Raw genomic sequence first — 24,390 nt, 5'->3', positions numbered from 1 at the left:
CAAAATGAATGTTACAAAATTACAAAGAACAGGCATGGCTTCAAAGAAAAGATATGAGAACACACCTCATCCCATTCCTTTATAGCGGTGAAAGGAAGGTCCATGGGTGTGGTATACTGCACATAACCTTAGACATTTTCAAAGAATTAAATAGTTTTGCTGATTTTTTCCCCTTCTTTTTTTAAAAAAATGTAACATGGGATAACTCTCTGGGAGGTGCGAGTGAGAATACTAGGGAAAACTGATGATATAAAAAGCATTTTTTTTTTGCTTTTTGGAGAGTGGAAGGCAGGGTAATTGGGGTTAAGTGACTTGCCCAAGGTCACATGGCTAGTAAGTGTTAAGTGTCTGAGGCTGGATTTGAACTCAGGTCCTCCTGACTCCAGGGCCAGTGCTCTATTCACTGCACCACCTAGCCGCCCCAAAAAGAAATTTTTTTAAACCCCAAAAGATATATGGCCTTTACATGATGTTTCTTATACCTTGCTCAATTTTAATAGTTACACCAAAAAACCCTTTAGTTTCACTAACTGAAATCTAAATTATAATGCAAATTCTCTTATACATGAACTGCTGCACAACAAAATGTTTATTTCTTCTTCCGTTTTTTGGCTTTCCTTATGGTTAATTATGGCACCTTTCCCAGTCTTAGAAAGACAGCTCAAAATGAAAAGGCTTAAAGTGCTGAAAGAAATATCATATTACTGAAGGCAACCTCTTGGAACTCTATCAGTCACTTATAGGATAACTGGTCATAATTCATATTTAGAGTGGGAAAGAGCCTTAAAGATTACCCTCCCCATTTGTTTTAGATTAATAAATTTATTTTTGCTTTTCAACATTCACTTTTATAAGATTTTGAGTTCTAAACTTTTTCTTCTCTCCCCTCCCAAATCAGCATGCAATCTGATACAGGCTATACATAAACAATTTTATTAAACATATTTCCACATTAGTCATGTCATGAAAGAAGAATCAGAAAAAAGGGGAAAAACCATGAGAAAGAAAAAAAAAGAAAATAGCATGCTTCGATCTGCATTCAGACTCCATAGTTCTTTCTCTGGATGTGGATAGCATTTTCCATCATGAATTTTTCAGAATTATCCTAGATCATTGCATTGCTGAGAAGAGTTAGGTTTATCAAATCTGGTCATTGCATAATGTTGCTGTTACTGTATACAATGTTCTCCTGGTTCTGCTCACTTCACTCAGTAAGTCTTTCCAGGTTTTTCTAAAATCCACCTGCTCATCACTTCTTATGGAACAATACTACTCCTTTACATTCATATACCACAACTTGTTCAGTCATTCCCTAATTGATGGGCATCCCCTCACTTTACAATACTGTCACCACAAAGACCTGCTATAAATATTTTTGTACATTTGGGTTCTTTTCCCTTTCTTATGATCTCTTTAGGATACAGATCTAGAAGTGCTAATGATGGATCAAAGAGTATGTATGGTTTTACAGCCCTTTGGACATAGGTCCAAATTGCTCTCCAGAATGGTTGGATCAGTTCACAACTCCACCAACAATGCATCATTGTTCCAATTTTCCCACATCTTCTCCAACACAAAATGCTTTATTTCAATTAGATAAGGGCATATGTGTCTGTATCTATAATTAGGCTGAACCCTGAGGGAGTATAAAGATGTAGAACATACCACTCTATCCACTGAGGAACTTAGTTTCTTTCAGAAACCAAAAAGACAAACATGAAACACCTAGAAAAACTACACAAAGCAAAGAGTGCATTAAGTGACAGTTGATTTTATAATTTGTCATGAAAGAGGCAGGAACTGAGATGTGAATTAATAATAATGCCATATTTAACAATGTTTTATGATTTATGAAGAATTTTAACATATACTAGTAATATATTACTATTTTATTTGACCCTTATACTGACCCTGTAAGGCAGGGAAAACAGATCGTGACCCCATTTCATGAAGAACCAGAAAACAAGAGAAGTTGACTTGCTCAAGGTCACACAGCTACAACACAGCTAGGAGTAAAACTCAGGTCTTCTAAATACAAACCCAGTGCTATTTCCACTAGACATTAGTAAACCATGCTGCCTCAAGGTTTTGCCTTGTTTAAAGTACATTTTAAATCAGTGGAGAGAAATAAAAACAATGAAAATAAATGGAGGTGGGAGTGAACAGGATATATACTAGCAAGAAGACTGGTTTGGCTTAGTGAAGATATTTCAAAGCAACAGTGAAAAATGCCTCTAGGGAGCAAGATGGACTCTGGACTAGTGTACACTGAACAAAGAGTCACCATAGCAAGATTTTCATGCAAGCTTGGCTGCTAACAGCGATATGCCCACATCCAAATCACTAACGATACCTATCTACTTATGGGTGAAATGTGAGTGGAATGAGATGACCTCTAGGGTCCCTTACAGTTTTAAAGGTCTATGATTCAAAATCATTAATGGGGGGCCTTGGACATCAAGCTAAGCATTTGGACATTGTCCAATAAATGTGAATCCACTTTAAGAATTTCCTCTTATGTAAATGAGGGGTTGCATGCAATGAGCCTGAGATCCTTTCTAGCTCTAACATAGTCAGGGGGATGCAAAGAAATGGTAAGGTCTAACTGTAGTTTATCATCTGGCTCATACTTTGAAGCCTTACCAGTTTGGTAAGCCTATCAGAGCTTGTGCTATGGTTATAGCCTTCAAGAAATAACCAATGGATAAATCCCATGCAAGGAAGAAGCCTTCAATGGAGGCTTTGCAGTTTTATATTATTGGGGGGGAGGGGATCTAGAATTTCACTGGTGTGGGAACTCCCTACATGGACAAAAATTGCAACTCCTCTATAACTTAAAATTTAAATTTAAGCTAAAGGCTTCTGGAATTGGTCTAAAGGGGGTATCAATTTTTATTATTTAATTTTAACCTAATAATCTAATCATGTATTATCTAAATTTAGTTTTTAAAAAATCCTGAGAGGCACAACAATTCCCATTTTATAGATGAAGAAACAGGATCAGAGGCATGATTCAAAACAAGTCATCTTGAATCCAAGATAGCATTCTATCCAATATATTATGCTAAAAATTGACCAGTTGGAAGGGATCTTAGAAATCATCTAGTCTGACCCCCTCATTTTATAAATGGCTCAAAGCTTCAGTGATTTGTCAAAGGTCACATTGCTATTAAGTGGCAAGCCTAGCACTAAAAAAATAAATCTTGAATCCTAGCATAGCGAATTTTCCAATACACAAAGCTAATACTTAGTCAACCATTCTTTTATTAAAAAGCAAAGGAAATTAATACCTCTTCTTGTGGATGTGGTTTATCAGCGGTCCACACTTGTAACAAGGGAACATGAGTTTTTTGACGTCTTCTAAAAACACAAACCAAAAAAATGGAGAATTATTAAAATTAACCCGTCACATTAGAAACATAATCTTCCACAAAATTCTTATGTTTCTTTTCATTTTTCCAAGCATCTTTTTTAAAAACTTTGCCTTTTTTAACTTCAATACATCTTCCATGGAATGACAGAATATTAAAACACTGCAGTAGAGGTCACATAATCTGGCCTTTTTTCACAGATAAGTGCAGGTCCAAAAATATGAAATGAATACCCAAAGTCAAATAGTAGCAAACTTTTTTAAAAAGATGCTTGGAAAAATGAAAATTGTTATTTTTCTCCCTGGTAATCAAGTATAAAAATTTCATAATAGACAAACTGGTATGACTTTTATTTGACTCAGACCAACCACTTTGGGTGAGATGGCCCTGAGAGGGAGAAGAAAAAAAGAGAAGTCGTATATTCCTCCACCACCACTTTCCTGTACAGTCTTGGGCCAAGCTTACTCCTGTCTAAAATCAAGTTGGTCCCAAGTCTCCAGCATTTATCCAACACTTATTCCTGCTTCCAGTACGTCTACTGGAAAGGAAAACCTATCATTAGCCAGGGGCTCCCAGGAATAACAAGGTTATAGCTTCTTCCCAAGGTTATGAATCCAGTGTTCTTCAGATTATTTCTTATTTATTTTTGCATCTCCTAGAAAGATCTTGTACATAGCTGATATTCAACATACCATTTGTCACACTGTTGAACAGAACTCTGAAGAACCTTATAAGTGCTTCTTGCTTCCTCAATTCTTCTCAATCTTTCCACCCCACTCACCATCCCAAGAGAGAATACAGAATAATATAAATACTCCACTTTCTTTCTCCATCCTAGGGCCCATGAACCTAATGCTATAGTTTAAAAGAAAAATAGGAAAGCCTAACCCACAGCAAAAAATTTTCCCAAGGGAAGCCTATAATTTCAGATCTCGGGTTTCAGATCTCAGCCTACAATTTAGAGATCTAAGGAATTAAATCAGTCATTTATACTTTAGTGAGGATTATAAGACATGGGTCATGATATAACCTTAAGAAAGTCAGTCTTGAAAGATCACTGGACACAGATTAGATATGTGTGTTTAATTGCTAGCTCTGCTACTTGCTACTATGTGACTTTGGGTATTCATTTTATATTTTTGGATCTGAGTTTATCTGTCAAAAAATGTCAGACTATGTAACCTCTAGTGCAATATTTTAATATTCTGTGATTCCATGGAAGATGTGTTGAAGTTAAAAAAAAACAGTTTTTTAAAAAGATGCTTGAAAAATGAAAATTTCTTGTTAAAACCACTTTCACACTAGTAAGGCACTTCCCAAAATGAGTGAGAAGGCAGCTCTTTATTTACTTTGTACATTTTTTAAACTGAACCTCTAATTCTGAGAAACCAAACAAGTTGTAAGATTAAAGGATATTAAATTAAAATAGCAGTATATCACACCCGAAAATTAGCAAAAATAAACACAAACAAAAAAGAAAATTAAAAAAACAAAAAAACTCAAAAACCTTTCTCCTTAACAAGACTAGTGTTAGATGTATTCTTACTTAAGATAGTTTTCAACAGTGGAAAAGATGCGGTCCATCTCTGCGTCTTTTTTTTCATATAATTCCTTTCCAACCCAGGGCAAAGATGACAGAAATGCAAACACATACCAATCACGTCGTACCTATAGTAAAGTAAAAAAACAATGTTTAACAATGTGCTTCTAAAATCTTCTTTTCATTTTTCTTGTAAAAGAATCCCAAATGGAAGGGGCGGCTAGGTGGTGGCAGTGAATAGAGCACCAGCCCTGGAGTCAGGAGGACCCGAGTTCAAATCCAGCTTCAGACACTTAACACTTACTAGCCATGTGACCTTGGGCAAGACACTTAACCCCAATTGTCCCCACCCCCAAAATCCCAAATGGAGACTGCGTAGGGCCCAAGAAGATAATGTGGCCAATCCAGAGGATTTTTTGAAATACCAGTTGAGCATTTTTTATTTCTCATTTAAATCAAGCTCTAAAATATATAAAGATTTCTCAACTTAAATTCATTTCAAAAAGTAATTACTATGTGCTACTTGGTAGGGAGACAAAGACCATAAAACAGTTGTTGCCCTCAAGAAGCTAATACAGCACTTGGAGGAAACAATACAAAAATAGAAAATATGTTATTTTTCTATACAGTGGCATAATATTCAGTAATTAAGATAACCAGGATAAAAATTAAGCACATTATAAATGTTCCTGCTGCGACAGAATAGAGAATTTGACTTGGAATCAGAATCTAGGATTCCTGTCCCAGATAAAACCCATTTCTTATGACTCCAATTCCAGCAGTTTTTCTACCCACTATGGTTTACTGTGAGAAGGAAATGAGAATATAAGGAAAGTTGGTAAAGCTGAAGTATTAAGTACTCCTCTTACCTGAGGCACGTCTTCTTCCTGAGTTACACTTACAAAATTTTCAAACATGGCTACCATAGATGGAGCAGCTATTACATGACAATTCACAAGATCTGATAAAAAATGGACCTGCCAGGCAAAAAATGTATATATATATATCATATATATGTTAGCAAACAGTCTACAACAATATATTAGAAAGATTACACATTATGACCTCGTTGAGTTTATGCCAAGAATACACAGCTGGTTCAACATAAAGATTATAAATATAATAAATCCTGTTAATAATATTATTAAAAGCATTTGATTATGTCAACAGAGGCTGAAAAATATTTTTGACAAAATCACACTTGTCTGGTAAAAACTCTGTAAAATATAACAGATTTTTCCTTACTATAGCAAATAAAATCTATCCAAATCCAATCAAACATCATATGCAAAGGTCTTTCCAATAAGATCAACAAGGATGCCTATGACCACTACCATTTAAATTGGTGTTAGAAATGCTATCTGTGGTAATAGAGACAAGAAATTTGAGAAACTGAAGGAATCAGCATAAAGCAAAGAGTAAACACTTTTTGCAGATAAGATTTACTTATAAAATCCTAAACAAGAAATTGAAACAATAAGCTAAGCAATACTGTAGGATACAAAATGAAACACAACAGCAACCAACAAAACCAAGCAGTAAGAGCTACAAAATCAAATTCCATTCAAAATAATTATAGAAACTCTGAAATATTTGTGAGTCTATCTTTCAAGATGCACCTAGGAATTATATGAATACAACTGTAAAACACTATGTAGAGATAAAGAGACAGACTTAGAGAAATATTAATTGCTTATGGGTAGGTGAAGCCATTATAATAAAAAAAATATATCTAATTTACTTAATACACCAATATTGCCAAAGAAATATTTTATAGTTAGAAAAAATAATATGGTCCCATGGAGAAACAAAAGGCCAAGAATCTCAAAAGTAATAATGCAAAAAAAAGTGTGAAGTAAAGATCAGTATAAGATCTCTAAATTACAAAGCAGTAAATCATTTGGTGAAACATTGTTTTATACAAAAAACAAGCAAACAAACAAAGCAGCATAGCATTTGATGATCCCACAGACCCCCAATTAATGGAAAAAGAGCTCACTATTTGACAAACTATTAGTAGTCTGGCAAAAATTAGATTTAGACCAATATGTCACATCATATACCAAAATAAGGTCCAAATGGATATATGACCTTTAAATATAAAAGGTTGTACCATAAATTAGAGAAGAAATAAATTATTTTACAGACATATAAATAGGGGAAGAGTTCATGATTAAACAAGTAACAGACAGGATTATGCAAGATAAAATGGACAATTCTGATTATATAAAATTTAAAAGTTCTTGCACACTCAAGTTTAATGGAGTAAAAATCAGAAAGAAAAACCAGTAAATGGGAAAAATCTTGGCAGCATGTTTCTCTGATAAAGGTTTCATAGCCAAGATATAAATGGAAGTGATCCAAATCTATAAGACTAAGAATAATAGATTAATCCACAATAGATTAATGGTCAAAGAATATGAACAGGTGGTTTTGAAAGTAGGAAATCCAAGCTATCAACCATATGAAAAAATGCTCCAAATCATTATTAGAGAAATGTAAACTAAAGCAACTTTAAGATTCCACCTCACAGTCATAAGATTGACAAAGAGGAAAATGACAACTGTTGGAGGAACCACAAGAAAACAGGTACACTAGTGGAGCTGTGAACTGGTCCAGATATTCTGGAACACAATCTGGAAGTTTCCAAAGTCCCCAAAGTTACTAAACTGTGTATACTCTTTGACGCACCTGTACCTCATGAGATTAAAGAAAGAGGAAAAGTATCAATATGTACAAAAATGTTTATAACAGTTCTTTTCATGGTAGCCCAAAACTAAAACCCAAGGGAGTATCTTCTTATCAGGGATATCTAAATAAACTATGGTATAGTAATATAATGGAATATTATTGTGCCACAAGAAATTACAAAATGGACTGTTTCAAGGGAAATTAGGAAGACATCTATGAACTCATGGAAAGCAAAGTAAGCAAACAAGGAGAACTATTTATACACTGATAACACCATAGAGAAAAACAACTTTGGACGACTTTAGAACATTGATCAATTTAATAATAAACTATAAGATGGGACAGCAAGGTAGCACAGTGAGTAAGAGCACTGGCTCCAGTGTCAGGATGACCTGGGGATCGAATCCGGGCTCAGACACTTAGCACCCACCCAGAAACACCTGGCCATGTAACCTTGAGCAAGTCACTTAACCCCAATTGCTTAGGGGCGGCCAGGTGGCTCAGCGAGTAAGAGCACCGGCCCCAGTGTCGGGATGACCTGGGGATCGAATCCGGGCTCTGATACTTAGCACCACACCCAGAAATAACTGGCCATGTAACCTTGAGCAAGTTACTTAACCCCAATTGCTTAAAAAAAAAAAATAAACCATAAGACAAGTACACTGACGATGAAACACACTATTCATCTGTCAGTGATGAACTTAATAAAGAGACATACATTTTCAGTCATAGCCAGTGCCAAAATTTGTTTGGTGATCTATGCACGTTTATGTTAAGTTTTGTTGTTGTTGAATTAGGGGAGAAAAAGGGAGGGAGGAGGGAAATAAGAGAGTGAAGTAGGAAAAACATACTACAAAGTCACATAAAAATAAATTTTGAAAAACAGGAACAATGGTTTGCCTGAACAGAAGATAATATGAGGAATTAGAAAGAGTACTGAATTTGAAGCTCATATCCAAAGTGGCTCTGACAACTTACCACATATGTAATCTTGGGCAAATTAAACACTCTGGATCTAAGTTTCTTCATCGGCAAAAAGTGGTGTTGGATTAAAAAGGACATCAAAGGTCCTTTGATCAAAGGGGCGTCTCAGATAGGATAAGAGGATATGGATAAGCTGTAATCTGCAACACTGGGAATATCAATATAGATGTGATCTCAGAGCCATCAGAGCAATTTCCCATTCAAAAGATTAGATTTTCCAGAGAAGAGAAAGCACAGGCTTCCAATATCTTCTAGGTATATTTCAGTCAATGAAGAAAATAACTTCAACTACAAGGAAGAATCTCTTCTCTACAATTCCTTTGAAATATTATTAGTTTTAAGAGAAGGTTCTTAATTTGTTTAGGGAATTACAATAATGCTTCCAGGAGAAAACTATTCATTACGACTTTAAAGGGAAATATTTAATCATGGCAAACTTGAGGTTTAATATGAAATGAAGGATAAGTGAAAAAAGAAAATTAAAAGAAAAAAAAAAACACATTTCTACAGTATGCTTCTTCTGTACCACCCAAACTCTGAAAACCACATAACCAAACCAAAACCAGACTTACCAAAATCACAGCTTCATCATAGTTGTTTGCTTTCAAAGATTCTTTAAGTTGACGAATCATGGCTTCCACAAATTCCCCACCAAAGTTGTAATTTCGAGCATTAAGTAGTCCAACTAATGTTGTATAAACTGTCAATTTCAAAGGAAACAGACGTGCACTGAGGAAAAAAACAAACATTCATATTCATGATCTGGTATATATAAAGTGTAAGAAATTAATTCTAAGTGTTTTAAAAAGTTTTTTGAAAAGAACAGTTTGACTCATAAGGTTTTTATACTTTAGACTCAAAAAATACCATAATTTTGTTTTTAATAAAACACTCCATATTTTACAACTGAAATATTATAGAAAGTTAACACATGTGCTTTAAAAGCATTTTCATGGTAGGCAAAATATTTTTCAAGACCATACATCCTTTGCATACATACACTGTACAAAGAATTCTTAGGATCTTGCTCTTGTAGTTGGGAAGATCAGCCTCCAAAACACCAGCTAAGCCTTCTAGGTTGCTTTCCAATGAGAAAGTACTCTAAAGGGAGACCAAATTAAACTTATGTTAAGGAAAGATGGCATTACCACTCAGTGATAAATCAATTTTGAAAAATATTCATTGATATCATTTGTTTTTTCTATTACCAACATTTCCAATATATCCCATTCCTTCTCTCTCCCAGAAAGCCATCTTCTTATAACAGAGAAAAAAAAACACCAAATCCCAATACCTCCAAAAATAAACATATTAACAAAGTTTGATATTATCTACAATGTTCCACAACCATAATCAGCTAATTCCCTAAAAAAAAGAAGATACCATCTCATATCTCTTCTTTGGGGCCAAACTTGGCCATTATAATTTTATAGCATTCAGTTTCAACTCTTTTGTTGCTATCATTATTTCCATTTATATTGTAGTTATTGCATATCTTTGCCCACTACTTAACTTTGTATTAATTTGTATCTCTTCCCCTGTGTCTTTGACTTTATCATACTCATCATCTCTTACAGCACATTCATGTACCACAGTTTGTTTAGGCATGTTCCTCCAGTGGATGAGAGTCTACTTTGTTTCCAGTTCTTGGATACTACAGAAAGTGTCATTATAATATATAGAGGCTTTCTTTTTAAAACACTGACATTCTTGAGTATATGGTTAACACTGTAATATCTGGGTGAATGGCTATGGACATTTTGAACACGTTTTCATATAATTCCATTTGGTAAATCAATATTAATGACTTTCTTCACAATAACCATGAAACATTTTTGAAAGTACAGAGTAGCAAGGCAGATTTTACACAGAATAAATGTAAAGAAAAGCAGCATTTGTTCTTTAGCAACAAATGAACTGGTGGAACCATAGACAACAACAGAAGAGATGGTAGAATGAAGTACAGAATAGGCAAACTGGAAGCCTGGGAAATCTTGGCCTGGACATTCACTAGCAGTAGCCAACTTTCTTAACTATTCATTATACCACATTCAAAACTTGTGATCTTAAGTTCTTCCTTCTTGATTGCTTATATTTACCTCTGCAATGACTTTCACATTCATTTCTTCCTTTCTACGCCAACTGTCCCCACCTCAGGATAGCCTTTCGTTAACACTATGCTTTGAATATTGCAAAAGACATATAACTTATCTCTTAACTTAACTAAGTTTTTCCCATTTTTTTTTTTTTGCTTTTTGGAGGGCAACTGGGGTTAAGTGACTTGCCCAAGGTCACATGGCTATTTTTTGTGTTAAGTGTCTGAGTCCGGATCCGAACCCAGGTCCTCCTGACTCCAGGGCCGGTGCTCTATTCACTGCACTGTTTTTCCCATTTCTAACCACTGTTCACACAACTACATTAAGAATTTTCCAGAAAAAAAAATCTGATTAAGCTCTTTGGTGATCAAAACTCTTTAATGGTCCTTTGTTGCCTAATGAATTAAACTGAAACTCTAACTTGGAACTCAAGGCATTTGACAGTCTGGTGCCTCCCCACTTTTCCTGGCTTACCTTACATTCTTCTTCTCCACAAATGTTATGTTGTAGTTGTACTACCTGTTGTCCCCCATATAATCCAGTTTACTGTTACCTATATCTGGCCACCCTCCCCTCTCTCCATTCTTGTACCAAAGTCCTTCTTCAGGGACACCTTGCTTGCCTAACTGCACTTTGTACCTCTCTTACACTTTTTACCATATTCTATTCTCTTAGTATTATTGCATATTACATAATTACTGCTTATTTGTTTATGTTATATTACCCCTTACCAGATTATAAACTCTGCAACAACAGGTACTATAACTTATTTGGCTTTGCATCTACAAACATTTTGCACGGTGCTTTGTACATAATATCTAAATGCTTTTTAACTAAGAACAGCAACAACAAAAACCAAAAACAAAACCAAAAAAATCACCCAAGAAAAGACATTTCAATATATAAACCTTTGCAAAAACACAGTACTTAGTAACAGATTTATTTTTTAAAAAGACATAATGCTACAACAGTTTTATCTAAGAAAAGCAGGTATATAATGATCGAGCTCTTAAGATTCAGAATATTCACTATGTGGTCACTAGAAAAACCTTGACATTTATCTATGATAGTTTATACCTTTTCTCCTACTCTGCAAATTAGGGATTCTATCCGATCTTCAATTTCAATTGACTGCAAGGTCTTCTTCCTTTTGTGGGGTTGTTCTGTTTCAACAATATAAAGAAAAATCAAGGTTAGCATGTGACATACTAAATTGGTTATTAAAAACAAACATGTTTTGTAGGTTTAAATCTGTACCACTCCTTTGATTTTCCAAGCAACTGTAGCCATACCTTTTCTTTGATTTTGCAAAATAATGGCAAAATTTGAATGGCTATTGTCTTTCTTAAGTTGATATCACTGAACTTTGTCTTTTAAGATAATGCTGCTGACAATGATTGCTATTTTCATCAAGGCTAAAAAGATGAAATTAGACCCACATAACTCACAAAGTGGTCTGTCCTTTATTTAGTGACTGCAAAACCTAGTAATGATACCCTCCTGTTCCGTAGACTTAGTTTGCTGGAAGTCTTACTTAGAAAAACAAGTAAACCCACTAACCTCAAGTCTCACAAGACAACTCTATCCTTCAGGTGCTATTTCACTTTCCCATTGGCTCATGTTGCACTGATTCATGATTCATTCCAATATGTGACCAAAGCATTTCTGATAGAGTCACTCAGCTTTTGGTTGCCCAATCCTGTTCACCAACTGTCAAAACAGGGTGCAAATTGTTCTGCTGCCTACAGAAGCCTAGGTGTGATAAACTAAACTACAATGACTATAATATAAATAGTGGTTGACTATCTACAACCCAAGTATATACTGCTGGTGATCTTATAATTCCATTTAAAGTAATGTAAAGTAACAATGAAAATCTTCAATAGGATCCAGGAACCACCTATAATATGTTCATATACATCAGTCAATCTTTATTTTTTTATTCTGAAAACATGAAACCAAAAAAAATTAAGCACTTTCATATAAAAAGTAGAACATAAAAAGGCTTGTATTTGAAATTATCTCTATTCCACACAACTTTCTTTAAAAAAAATTATGGAATATATTAACATATTACTTTCAAAACTGCCCTGTTTGTCTGTATTCCTTCTGAATTTGTTGTCTGCATTAAAAAAAAATTTCAATGATTTTTAATAACTTACTTTTTTTTTTGCATTGCCATTGCTAACTCCCTCTCCCCATTACAAACAAAACAAAAACCCCTTGTTATGAATAGTTAAGCAAAATAAATCCATGAAGTTGCTACACACATACACACATATAGGTTTATGTCTTTCAGCACCTTGATTTCATCTCTGTATAAGGAGGTACGTACATGTTTTATCACAGGTCTTCTGGAGTCGTGATTCATTCTTGTTATTGTCATAGTTTATAGATTTTTCAGTTATTTTTCTTTATAATGCTGTCGTTATAATATAAATTGTTCTCTTGATTCTGCCCACTCCAGTCTGCTTCATTTCACACAAGTTTTCCCAAGATTCTCTGAAAATACATTTTCTTACAATGCAATATATTTATAGACCCTAATTTGCTTAGCTATTCCCCAACTGAGGGAAATTCCTTTACTTCCAGTTCTTCTCTTTTCCTTTTAGTCCCCCCTGAACAAACTGAAGTTGGTTTTCTTGTTAGCTATTCATTTCCTAGTATTATATTTTCTTAACTATCTGTCCCCCTTTCCTTTCCCCATCTTTCTCCCTGTTGAGTTTGAAGTATTTCTACACTAACTCCCTTTTATATACATTTACCCTCCGCTTTTATATTCCTATTCTTTCCCTGTTGAATTGGAATTGTTTCTCTAAATTATAAATGTTTTCAAATTTCTTTATAGCTCATTTTTTCCAATAACACATAAAAACAATTTTTAACGTTCGTTTAAAAAAATTTTGAGTTCTAAATTCTCTCCCTCTTTTTCCATTGAGAAGGCAAGAAATTTAATATAGATTACACATGTGCAGTCATGTAAAATATTTCCCTATTAGCCATGTTGCAAAAGAAAACACAAACCAAAAAGACAAAAAACCACCCAAGAAAAATTTTAAAAAGTATGCTTTGATCTGCATTCAAACTCTGTCTATTCTTTTTCTGGAGGTGGATAGTATTTTTCATTATAAAGTCCTACAGAATTGTCTTTGATCACTGTGTTGCTGAGAATAGTTAAGTCATTCACAGTTGATCAGTGTATAATATTCTCCTGGTTCTGCTCATTTTATGTAAGACTTTCCAGGTTTTTCTGAAAGGACTCTGATCACATTTCTTAGAGTGCAGTAGTATTCCATCACAATCATACATCACAACTTGTTTGGCCATTCCCCAATTGACGGGCATCCTCCCAATTTTTAATTCTTCACTACCACAAAAAGTTGCTATAAATATTTTTGTACAAATAAGTCCTTTTCCTTTCTTTTTAAAAAATCTCTTTGGGATACAGACCTGGTAGTGGTATTGCTAGGTCAAAAGGTATGCACAGCTTGATTGCCCTTTGGGCAGAGTTCCAAATTGCTCTCCAGATTGACTGGATCAGTTCACAACTGCAATAGTGTATCAGTGTCCCAATTTTTGCAAATCTTTTGGTAGTTTGATTTGAATGGCACTAAAGATAAGTAAACTATTGTTGATTTTATTATACTGGCTTGGCCTACCCATTAACAATTGATATTTCTTCAATTGTTTAGATCTGACCTTCTTTGTGTGAAGTGTTTTATAATTGTGTTCATATGTTTTCTGCATTTGTCTTTGTAGTATTTTATATTGTCTTCAATTATTTTACATGGAATTTAACTTTCAATCTCTTGCTGCTCGACTCTGTCCAGAATATACAGAAATGCTGATAATTTAATGTGGGTTTCTTTTATCTCTTGCAACTTTTCTGAAGTTAATTATTTCAACTAGTTTTTAAGTTGATTCTCTACACTTCTCTAAGTATGCCATCATATCATCTGCAAGAAATGATAGTTTTATTTGCTCAATGCTTATCCTAATTACTTTAATTTTTTTTCCTTCTCTTATTGCTATAGCCAGCATTTCTAGTACAATACTGAAAAATCGTGGTGATAATGGGCATCCTTGCTTCACCCTTAATTTTAATGGGTAGGCTTCTAGTTTATCTCCTTTACAGATAATGCTTAATGATAGTTTTAGATAGATACTACTTATCATTTTAAGGAAAGCTCTGATTATTCCTATGCTTTTCAGAGATTTTAATAAGAATGAGTGTTCAAAAAAATAAATAAAAGGTGCAGCTAGGTGGCGCAGTGAATACAGCACCCACCTTGGAGTCAGGAGGACCCAAGTTCAAATTTGGCCTTAGGCCGGATTATTTATTATTATTTTATTTTTAATTTAACTTAATTATTTATTATTTATTTAATTATGCTAATAGTCTTCCTAATATTGAACCAGTCCTGCATTCCTGGCATAAATCCCACTTGTTCATAGTGACATCTTTGTGATATATTGCCATAACCTCCTCACTAATATTTTATTTAAAATTTTTGCATCAATACTCACTAGGGAAATTGGTTCATAGTTTTCTTTCTCTATTTTGACTCTTTTTGGCTTAAGCATCAGCACTATATAAAAGGAATTTAGTAGGACTCCTTATTTGATATATTTTTAAATTGCATCATACTGGAATTATTCTTTAGATATTTGGTATAATTCATTTCTGAATCCATCTGACCCTGGGGATTTTTTTCTTAAGGAGTTCACGGACAGCGTGTCCAATTTCTTTTTCTAAGATGGTGTTATTTAAGTATTCTATTTCTTCTTCTGTGAACTTGGACAGTCTATGTTTTTTTTTTTTAAATATCCATTTCACTTAGATCGTCAAATTTATTGGAATATAATAACTGGGCAAAATAGCTTCTAATAATTGCTTTAATTTCCTCTTCATTGCTAGTGAATTCACCCTTTTCATTTTTTATATTGGTAATTTGGTTTTCCTCTTTAAAGAAAAAAATCAAATTAACCAGTTTTTTTTTCTCTATTTTGTTCTCCTCCCACCTAACCAGCTCCTAGTTTTATTTATTAGGTCAGTGGTTTCCTTACTTTCAATTTTATTAATCTCTCCTTTGATTTTTCAGGATATCCAATTTGTTCTTTTTCTAGTTCTTTTTTTTTTTTTACATTGCATGCCCAATTCACTGAACTACTCTTTCTCTATTTTAATGATGTAAGAGGTTGGAGATACAAATTTTCTTATATGTATTGCTTTGGTTGTATTCTATAAACTTTGGCATTTGTCTCACTGGTGTCATTCTCTTTAATGAAATTATGTGATTTTTACCCTATGATTTGTTCTTTGACCCAATCATTCTTTAGAATTAATTTAGTTTCCAATTAATTTTTAATCTATGTTTCCATGGCTTTTTATTAACTGTAATTTTTATTACATTATTATCTGAAAAGGATGCATTTAATATTTCTAGATTTTGATTGTTAGGTGCTTATACCCAAATACATGGTCAATTTTTGTGTAGGTGCCATGTACTGCTGAGAAAAAAAAGGTATGTTCCTTTCTATCCTCATTCCATTTTCTCCAGAGTTCTATCATATCTAACTTTTCTAAAATTCTATTCATCACCTTTCAGTTAAAGTTGAGGGCTCCCACTAGTATAGTTTTACTATCTATTTCCAATCCTGTAAGTCATTTAACTTTTCCTTTAAGAATTTGGTGCTATACCATTTGGTACACATATGTTTAGTTCTCAAAATTACTTCACTGTCTGGTACATTTCCGCAAAATGTAGTTTTCCTCTTCATCTTTTAATTAGATCCATTTTTGCTTTTACTTTGTAAGCATGATTGCCACACCCATTGTTTGTTTTTTTCTAAAACATCAGCTGAAGCACAATAGATTCTCCTACAGCCTCTTTTTACTGTGTCTCAGCTTCAAGTTTGTTTCTTGTAAACAATGTATTGTCAGGTTCTGGTTTTTAATCCACTCTGCAATTTCACTTCCATTTTATGGGTGAGTTCATCCCATTCACAGTTATGATTAATAACTGTATTTCTCCTATTTTCCCCACCCCCGTTTATCATTCTCTCTCCTTTTACTCTGTCCCTTCTCAAAAGTCTATTTTGCTTCTGACCTCCACCTCCCCCAATCTGCCCCTTCTCTCTAAGCCAATTCTGATGATGTGGGCATCAAGTGTTACTTGCTACCACCCCCGTCTTGCCTTCCACTGTAAAGTTTTTTCTCCTTCTGCACCTCTTTTATGTGAGATAATTTACCCCAGACTAACTTTCCTTTCTCTCAGTCCATCCCTCCTTCACCTCTCCCCTTAATTTTATTTTTTTTAAATCATCCCACCACATTCAACTTACACCCATGTCTTCTATGTATTCATCTTCTGTCCTAATAATAAAATTCTCAGGAGTTACAAGTATCATCTTTCCATGTAAGAATGTAAACGCTTTATAACCTTATTGAATCCCTGATTACTTCTCTTTCCTCTTCACCTTTTTACGCTTCTGTTGTGTCTTGTATTTGAAAGTCAAATTTTCTATTTAGCTCTGTTTTTTTTTTTCATTAGGAATGCCTCAAAGTCCTCTATTTTATTGAATATCCACTTTTCCCCCCAAGAGACTATACTCAGTTTTGCTGAGTGGGCTATTCCTGGTAGTAATTCTAGCTCCTTTGCCCTATGAAATGTCACATTCCAAGTCCTCTAACCATTTAATGTAAAAGATGCTGAATCATATGTGATTCTGTGACTCCATAATATCTGAACTGTTTCTTTCTGACTGCTTGCAATATTTTCTCCTTAACCTGGGAACTCTGGAATTTGGCTATATAATATTCCTAGGAGTTTTCATTTTGGGATCGCTTTCAGGAAGTAATTGGTAGATTCTTTCAATTTACTTTACTCTTTGGTTCTAGGATAACAAGGCAGTTTTCTTTGATAATTTCTTGAAATATGGTATCTAGGTTCTTTTTTTGATCATGGTTTTCAGGTAGTCCAATAATTCTTAAATTATCTCTCCTCAATCTATTTTCCAGGTCAGTTTATTTTTCCTAATGAAATATTTATGTTCTTCTATTTCTTCATTCCTTTGACTTTGTTTTTGTTTCTTGAAGTCTCATGGGGTTATTAGTTTCCACTTGCCCAATTCTAATTTTTAAGAAATTACTTTCTAAGAGATTTTGCACCTCCCCCAACCCCCTAAATTTGGTCAGTTCTACTTCTCGGTAAGTTCTTTTCTTCAATGAATTTTTGTTACCTCTTTTTTCATTTGGACAATTTTCTTTTTAAGGGGTTCTCTTCAGTGGATTTTTGTGATCTTCTAGCATTTGGTCAATTCTGTTTTTTAAGGAGTTATTTTCTTCAATATTTTTTTTCTGCTTCTGTTACCAAGCTATTGACTCTTTTTCCCATAATTTTCCTCTGTCACTCTCAATTTTTTCCCCAATTTTTCTTCTGCCTCTCAATTTTTCAAATCCTTTTTGGGCCCTTTCAAGAATTCTTTTGGGGCTATGACCAATTGATATTTTTCTTTGAACCCCTGCATGTAGCTGTTTTGACATGGTTGTCTTTTCTGGATTTGTGTCTTTTGTTGTTTGTTCATTTTCTCAGCCTATTTCTTGACTTATAACTTTATGCTGAAATTGGACTCTGCTCTTGGGGTGGAGGAGGAACTGCCCCCAGCTTCAGGCCTTTCTTACAATTGTTTTCAGAGATAGCTCTAAAGGCAGGCAGATTTTTGGTTCTTTCTAGGTGATATGATCTCAGTAGAGATCTCCTAGCCTGTGAGCAACCATAAGCACTCATTCACCCTGGAAAAAAGGTCCTTGTGAATAGGCCCCTGCACACCTTGTGCAACAAGCACTAGCTCAATAGTGCTCTTTTTAGCTCTGGGACTACAACCCAGAACTGTGTATGGGCAACATGACAGAGTCCAACACCCAGTGCCAACAAAGGTCCCCATTATATCCTTCTGACCAATTGTTCATCTCCCCTTACCATCTTTGGATGGAGTGCTCCCAAAGCTGTTGCTACTGATGCTGAACTGCCTCCAAGGCCTGCACAGCCTGCACTCTGCTCCAGATGTGACCACCACCTTGCTAAGACAGACCTTTCCTGGTGACCTCCTAAGTTGTCCTGGACTGGTTAATTGTTTTGTCCCTATTTTTTGTTTGTTCTTCCACTCCAGAATTCTATTTATGGAGTTATTTTAAAGTTACTTGGTGGGAAATTTGAGCTGAGGTAAGTCCCTGATTTTACCCTACCATCTTGGCTCCGCCTATGAATATGGTTTTTTAACCCTCCTTTATGAGTACACCCAAGAGTAAAGTTAATTTGATGCTGCTTCTTAACCTTTCTTCCATGCTTGTTTACTATTCTCATGTAACCAATTATGAAATAGTAAATTCCACTCACATCTTCATTTTTACAGTAATATAATTTTTACTCTCCCTTTTCTTTCTTCTCTAGAAACCATCAGAACAGAATGATTGACTCATATTTCCTCTATTTATCTTGTGCTTCCTTAATACTTTGAAGATATTAAGGTCCAGGAGACAAATTTATTTCTTTTCTTCCTACTGGAATGTAAGCACTTTATCATATAGCCTTTCCAATAGTATTTAATTTAAATTTATTTTACTAGGTTGGGCAGCTAGGTAGCATGGTGAATACAGCACCGGCCTTGGAGTCAGGAGGACCTGAGTTCAAATATGACCTCAGGCACTTAACAATTACTGTGTGACCTTGGGCAAGTCACAACCCCAATTGCTGTGCCTTCCCCCCTCCAAAAAAAGAAAGACAAAAAAAATTCCCTAGTTTACTGTGGACTCATGTTTTATTTCAAAGTTTCTACTCAGCTTTAGTCTTTTTATCAGGAATGTTTGAAAGTCCTGAAACAACTCTTCTCATTACAGTAGAAATTGTCAGGTCTTATGAGTTCCTGAGGTTTCTTGATACTTGAACTCTTTTTGGTTACTTACAGTCTTTTTTTTCCCCTTTGTCCTGGAAGCTCTGGATTTTGCTTATAACATTCCTGAGACTTTTCTTTTTTGGGTTTCTTTCATAATGTAATCAGTGCCTCCTTTCTTTTTGCACTTTGCCCTCCAATTCTAATAGACCTGGGCAGTTTTCTTTTATAACTTCTTGAAATATAGTGTCCAGGCTTCCTCTTCTAATAAAGGGTTTCAGTGACTGATAATTATTAAATTTTCTCTCCTTAAGCTGTTTTTCATAGCAAATGGCATACTCTTGTCTTCTATGCACCTAATTCTTTGATTTTGTTTCATTATTTCTCACTGTCTAAGGGAGTCACTGATTTTTGTTTAGTCTAGTCCAATTTTGAGAGGATTCTTTACTTCAGTAAGTTTTTACCATTTTCTGTTCTAATTATTCTAACAATTCTTTCCATCAGTACTTTAATTTTTATTTCTTTCTTTATTCCTTCCAGGTATTCATGCAGAACTTGTTGATGTTACTTTTTTTTTTTAAGCAATTGGGGTTAAGTAACTTGCTCAAGGTTACACGGCCAGGTATTTCTGGGTGGGTGCTAAGTGTCTGAGCCCGGGATTAGATCCCCAGGTCATCCCAACACTGGAGCCGGTGCTCTTACTCGCTGTGCTACCTGGCCGCCCCAATAATGTGTTGTTTTGTTGTTGTTGTTTTTTTTAAAGCAATCGAGGTTAAGTAACTTGCTCAAGGTTACATGGCCAGTTATTTCTGGGTGTGGTGCTGAGTATCTGAGCCCAGATTTGATCCCCAGGTCATTCTGACACTGGAGTCAGTGCTCTTACTCGCTGAGCCACCTGGCCGCCCGGATGTTACTTTCTTTTGAGTCTCTGCATATAGTTGATATATTTTCAAGGTGAAATTTTTTGATATTTTAAAACTAGAATAGCTACTCTTCATAGCAGTTGGTTTCTTCTTCTGTTTGCTCTCATCTCTAGCCTTAGTTCCAGAATTGGGGCTTTGTGCCCAGGCAAGGCTTGGTCCCTGCTGTGTTTTTTGGTGAGGTGGTCAGCTCTGATCCTAACCTAAATCTTTGAGATTAAGAATGCTGGACCTTCAGGACCTTCTGTGGAATCTCAGGACAGAATGTTATGGATCTTGGAGTCCCCGGGTCTGAGGTATCCTAGGCTGAGGTTAGTCACTGGTAATTGTCTTTCCTCATCACTCCAAGGTCCACACTATAAGTGCTGGACCACTTCAGGACCTTCTTATGGGAGTCCTCTTTTCTTCCTGCTTCTAGATAACAAACCATGAAGATTATAGGTCTCTCTGACTGGTTTCTGATCTTGCTGACAGATTTCTTTCTTCTTTGCCTGTGACAGTGATACATTTTTTGATACGCCCTTTCCAAATGGCTGTTGACTCTCTTTTTTATGTAGTTCTTGGGAGAATTAAATTACTTACTTTAGTATTTCATTGGATTTCTTTATCATTATTTGGTCTGGTGCTATATTAATTTTTTTTTTTAAGCAATAGGGGTTAAGTAACTTGCTCAAGGTTACACGGCCAGTTATTTCTGGGTGTGGTGTTGAGTATCTGAGCCCGGATTTGATCCAGGTCATCCCGACACTGGAGCCAGTGCTCTTACTCACTGAGCCACCTAGCCGCCCCTAAGCAATTGGAGTTAAGTAACTTGCTCAAGGTTACACGGCCAGGTGTTTCTGCGTGGGTGCTAAGTGTCTGAGCCCAGGATTCGATCTCCAGGTCTTCTCAACACTGGAGCCAGTGCTCTTACTCGCTGTGCTACCTGGCCACCCCTATATTAATTTTTTTGCTGGAATAGGTTGGGAGTTAAGCTACTTGCTTTCATTCAGAACTAACCTAGAGGTATAAAACTGTTTTCTCTAGACCCCGTCTACACAAGCAGAGGCTCTCTGAACAGAAATTAATTATATGTATTCAAGCGTATGTAGGGGACTTGGAGAGTACATACAGTTCTCCAACTACAACAGTACATGAATAGTACGGTAGTGGAAAGGAAGCAAATAATATCTTGGGCCTGCAAGTTGAGGCAGAAAGAAGTATCAAGAAAATATCTTAAGAACAATGGCAATGTTAAGAGATGACACATTTTAAGAACACTAGGAAGCTATGGTAGCTCCCAAAGCAGTAACTTGTATAATAAAAAGTGTTACAATGTAAAGGTTCTCTACAGAAGAATCCTACTAAGTATCTTCTAACAGTTTTTATCAAACTTTATCATTAGTCAGATTTACTAGGATATAAATGAAAATTTAAGAGAAAATTAGAAAGTAAAAGTTTTAAGAGAAAGGTTAATTTAAGTGCCTTTTATTGTGTAAGGCTTTACAAAACTAGTCATTTCTCAAACAAATCATGCTCTCCCTCACACTAACTAAACGAACACTAGTCTCTCAAAAAGTATTTAACTCAAGGTCAATGAAATCTATTTAGTACTGATTAGGCAAAAATTAGGAATATAATCCAAGTATCATCTAAAAGAAACATCATATATTCTTGTTCTTCTGACCATGAACTTCAGTCCTTTTATCTCTCTCTTCATTTCCACTCTTGAACTCTTTTCATTCTTATTATGACACAGCTTGCCCTTATTTCCACCTATATCTGGTGCTCAGTGAATAGAAAACCAAAAGTGGGACAATCTCTACCTTCAAGATCAATTGAGATATCACCCCCTCCATGAAGACTTCCCTGATCCCCTCAAATGAAAGTATTGTTTCTCCTTAATTTTTCCTAGAGTATTTTATATTCATCTTTCCTTTGTTCCTATTATGCTGTACCTTGTATTATCTGTATCTTTGTAAACAACGTCTTTTCCCTCAGTAGAAAAAGTTCATTGAGGACAGGGACTATGTCATTTTTCAACCCTGTAGCCCCAGCTAAGAGCAGTTTCATGCACTTTGTAAGCACTTAAAATGTTTTTTTTTTTTATTACAATGAGAATGATTTACTATATTTGCTATGTTAAGTGATAACAGTTTTATAGCTGTTGTATATTTCCATTTAAGACATATTTTTGTTCATGGTCAAATCTCTGTGGTTATCTCCTTTTTTAAAAAAGGGTAGTGAAAAGTACAAACTTGAAAAAGGAGTAAAAAATCAAAGTTCCCCCTAAAGACAAAAATAATTACTCTTATGCCAATATAATTTAATTACTGGGCATATTACATAAGTTTAAAAAAAAACACATTTAGTACTTGCAGAAGATGTGAATATACTTCAGTTAGATCCATGATTTCACTGATAAGGGCCCTCCCTCCACCAATATAGATTAAACCCTTTCCAAACTTTGGCAGACAGTTTCAATCAGTTGTTGTAGCCAGAAATATCGTCACTGAAGTGTTCAACCTGGGTGACTGAAAGGCTCATCTTCATCTCTGGGACTATATTCAAAATCTTTCCAGTTTGACAGAATATACTAAAGCTTGACCTCCACTGACACAACCTTTGAAAATCCAAGGGGTTGAATTTTAGCAAAAACATATCAAATAGTTTGCAGACCATCTCTAAGTTTGTTCACAAGATCTCTAGCTCAAATAAATTTAAAAATGTTATGTAAGTTTACCGTCAATTTCTTTTATAAAGAAAATAATCAGGGGTGGCCAGGTAGCACAGCGAGTAAGAGCACCAGCTCCAGTGTCGGGATGACCTGGATCAAATCCGGGCTCAGATACTCAGCACCACATCCAGAAATAACTGGCTGTGTAACCTTGAGCAAGTTACTTAACCCCAATTGCTTTAAAAAAAAAAAAAAAAAGAAAAGAATCAGATACTTATTTCAGAGCACTACAAAGGAAAGGTATGCCAACAAAAAATGCTCCTGCAGGTCTGATTATCACACTTCATCTTTCTATTTCTAGGCACCCAGTACAACAGCTAACACATATACAATCCAGACCTAAGATTTCATCCCTGCAGGGAGGTTCCAAAAAGAAATTCTCCCCTTGAACCCAAACTGACAGGTAATTATTTCAGCTTCTTAAAAGTCTTGGAAGGTTACCTGGGGCAACTTACCCAGAGTCACAAAACCAGTACCAGTTAGACACAGGACTAGAACTCAGGAGACCAGTTCCTTATTCTGCCTCTCTGGTACAAAACAAGGCTTAATAAATATTAAAAGATTCACAGGGCAAGAGCTCATAAAGTCCTGGGTACAATCACCAAACTTTACATAGTAAGACAATGCCCAAGGAGGTACTAAGCAGCAGAGTGAGGATTTCAATCCACTTCCTCCAGTTCCAAAGCTCTTTCATCTGAACCAAGTTAAAGGAAATGTAAAACACTAGTGTCTCCTCTAGAACAGTACTGCATTTCAAAATGCTTATTTGAAAATAAACTTTGGTTGTTAGATTAACACTATTATTATTGCTGTAATTACATAAAACATTTTCTGAAATTTCTATATTTTTATGAGAAACTTCTGATAACTAGTTATGTTACTGCAGCTTCAACAAGTCCCTATAGTATTGTTTAAACAAGTATTTCCCTGAACATGAATTTGGAATCCTAGCTTGAAGAATCACTGTCTTGTCCTTTGGGCCTATTCTGCTTTCCCTCCAGAGACCATCAATAAGATTACAGAATTATGTTTGAAGAGTGTGGCTAAGATAACTGTCACACAGTGAACCTATGCCCGTTATTTCTAAGTGGCCACAAAAGAATACCCACGAAGACAGCTCTCTCTATAGCAGGGGCTCTTAAAGGTACTCAGTGATCTTGGTTTTGTTTCATTTTTTAAT

The 24,390-nt window shown here is 35.1% G+C and overlaps 1 protein-coding gene across 1 annotated transcript in view; it reads right to left on the bottom strand.

Moving 5' to 3' along the window:
- Window positions 1-24,390, bottom strand: part of NCBP1 (nuclear cap binding protein subunit 1) — a 57,608-nt gene that overhangs the window by 32,297 nt on the left and 921 nt on the right. The window contains exons 2-7 of the mRNA XM_069095354.1: window positions 11,760-11,845; window positions 9,587-9,687; window positions 9,159-9,315; window positions 5,781-5,888; window positions 4,918-5,039; window positions 3,291-3,360 (exon numbers count right to left, since the gene is read on the bottom strand). Of these exons, the coding sequence (XP_068951455.1) occupies window positions 3,291-3,360; window positions 4,918-5,039; window positions 5,781-5,888; window positions 9,159-9,315; window positions 9,587-9,687; window positions 11,760-11,845 (644 nt within the window). The remainder of the gene's footprint in view (window positions 1-3,290; window positions 3,361-4,917; window positions 5,040-5,780; window positions 5,889-9,158; window positions 9,316-9,586; window positions 9,688-11,759; window positions 11,846-24,390) is intronic.

This window comes from Petaurus breviceps, unplaced genomic scaffold (assembly GCF_028583685.1).
Source record: "Petaurus breviceps papuanus isolate PSGF00001 unplaced genomic scaffold, PetGlider_PUasm1.0 226, whole genome shotgun sequence".
Lineage (NCBI taxonomy): Eukaryota > Metazoa > Chordata > Mammalia > Diprotodontia > Petauridae > Petaurus > Petaurus breviceps.
This window is presented reverse-complemented; position numbering and strand designations above follow the sequence as displayed.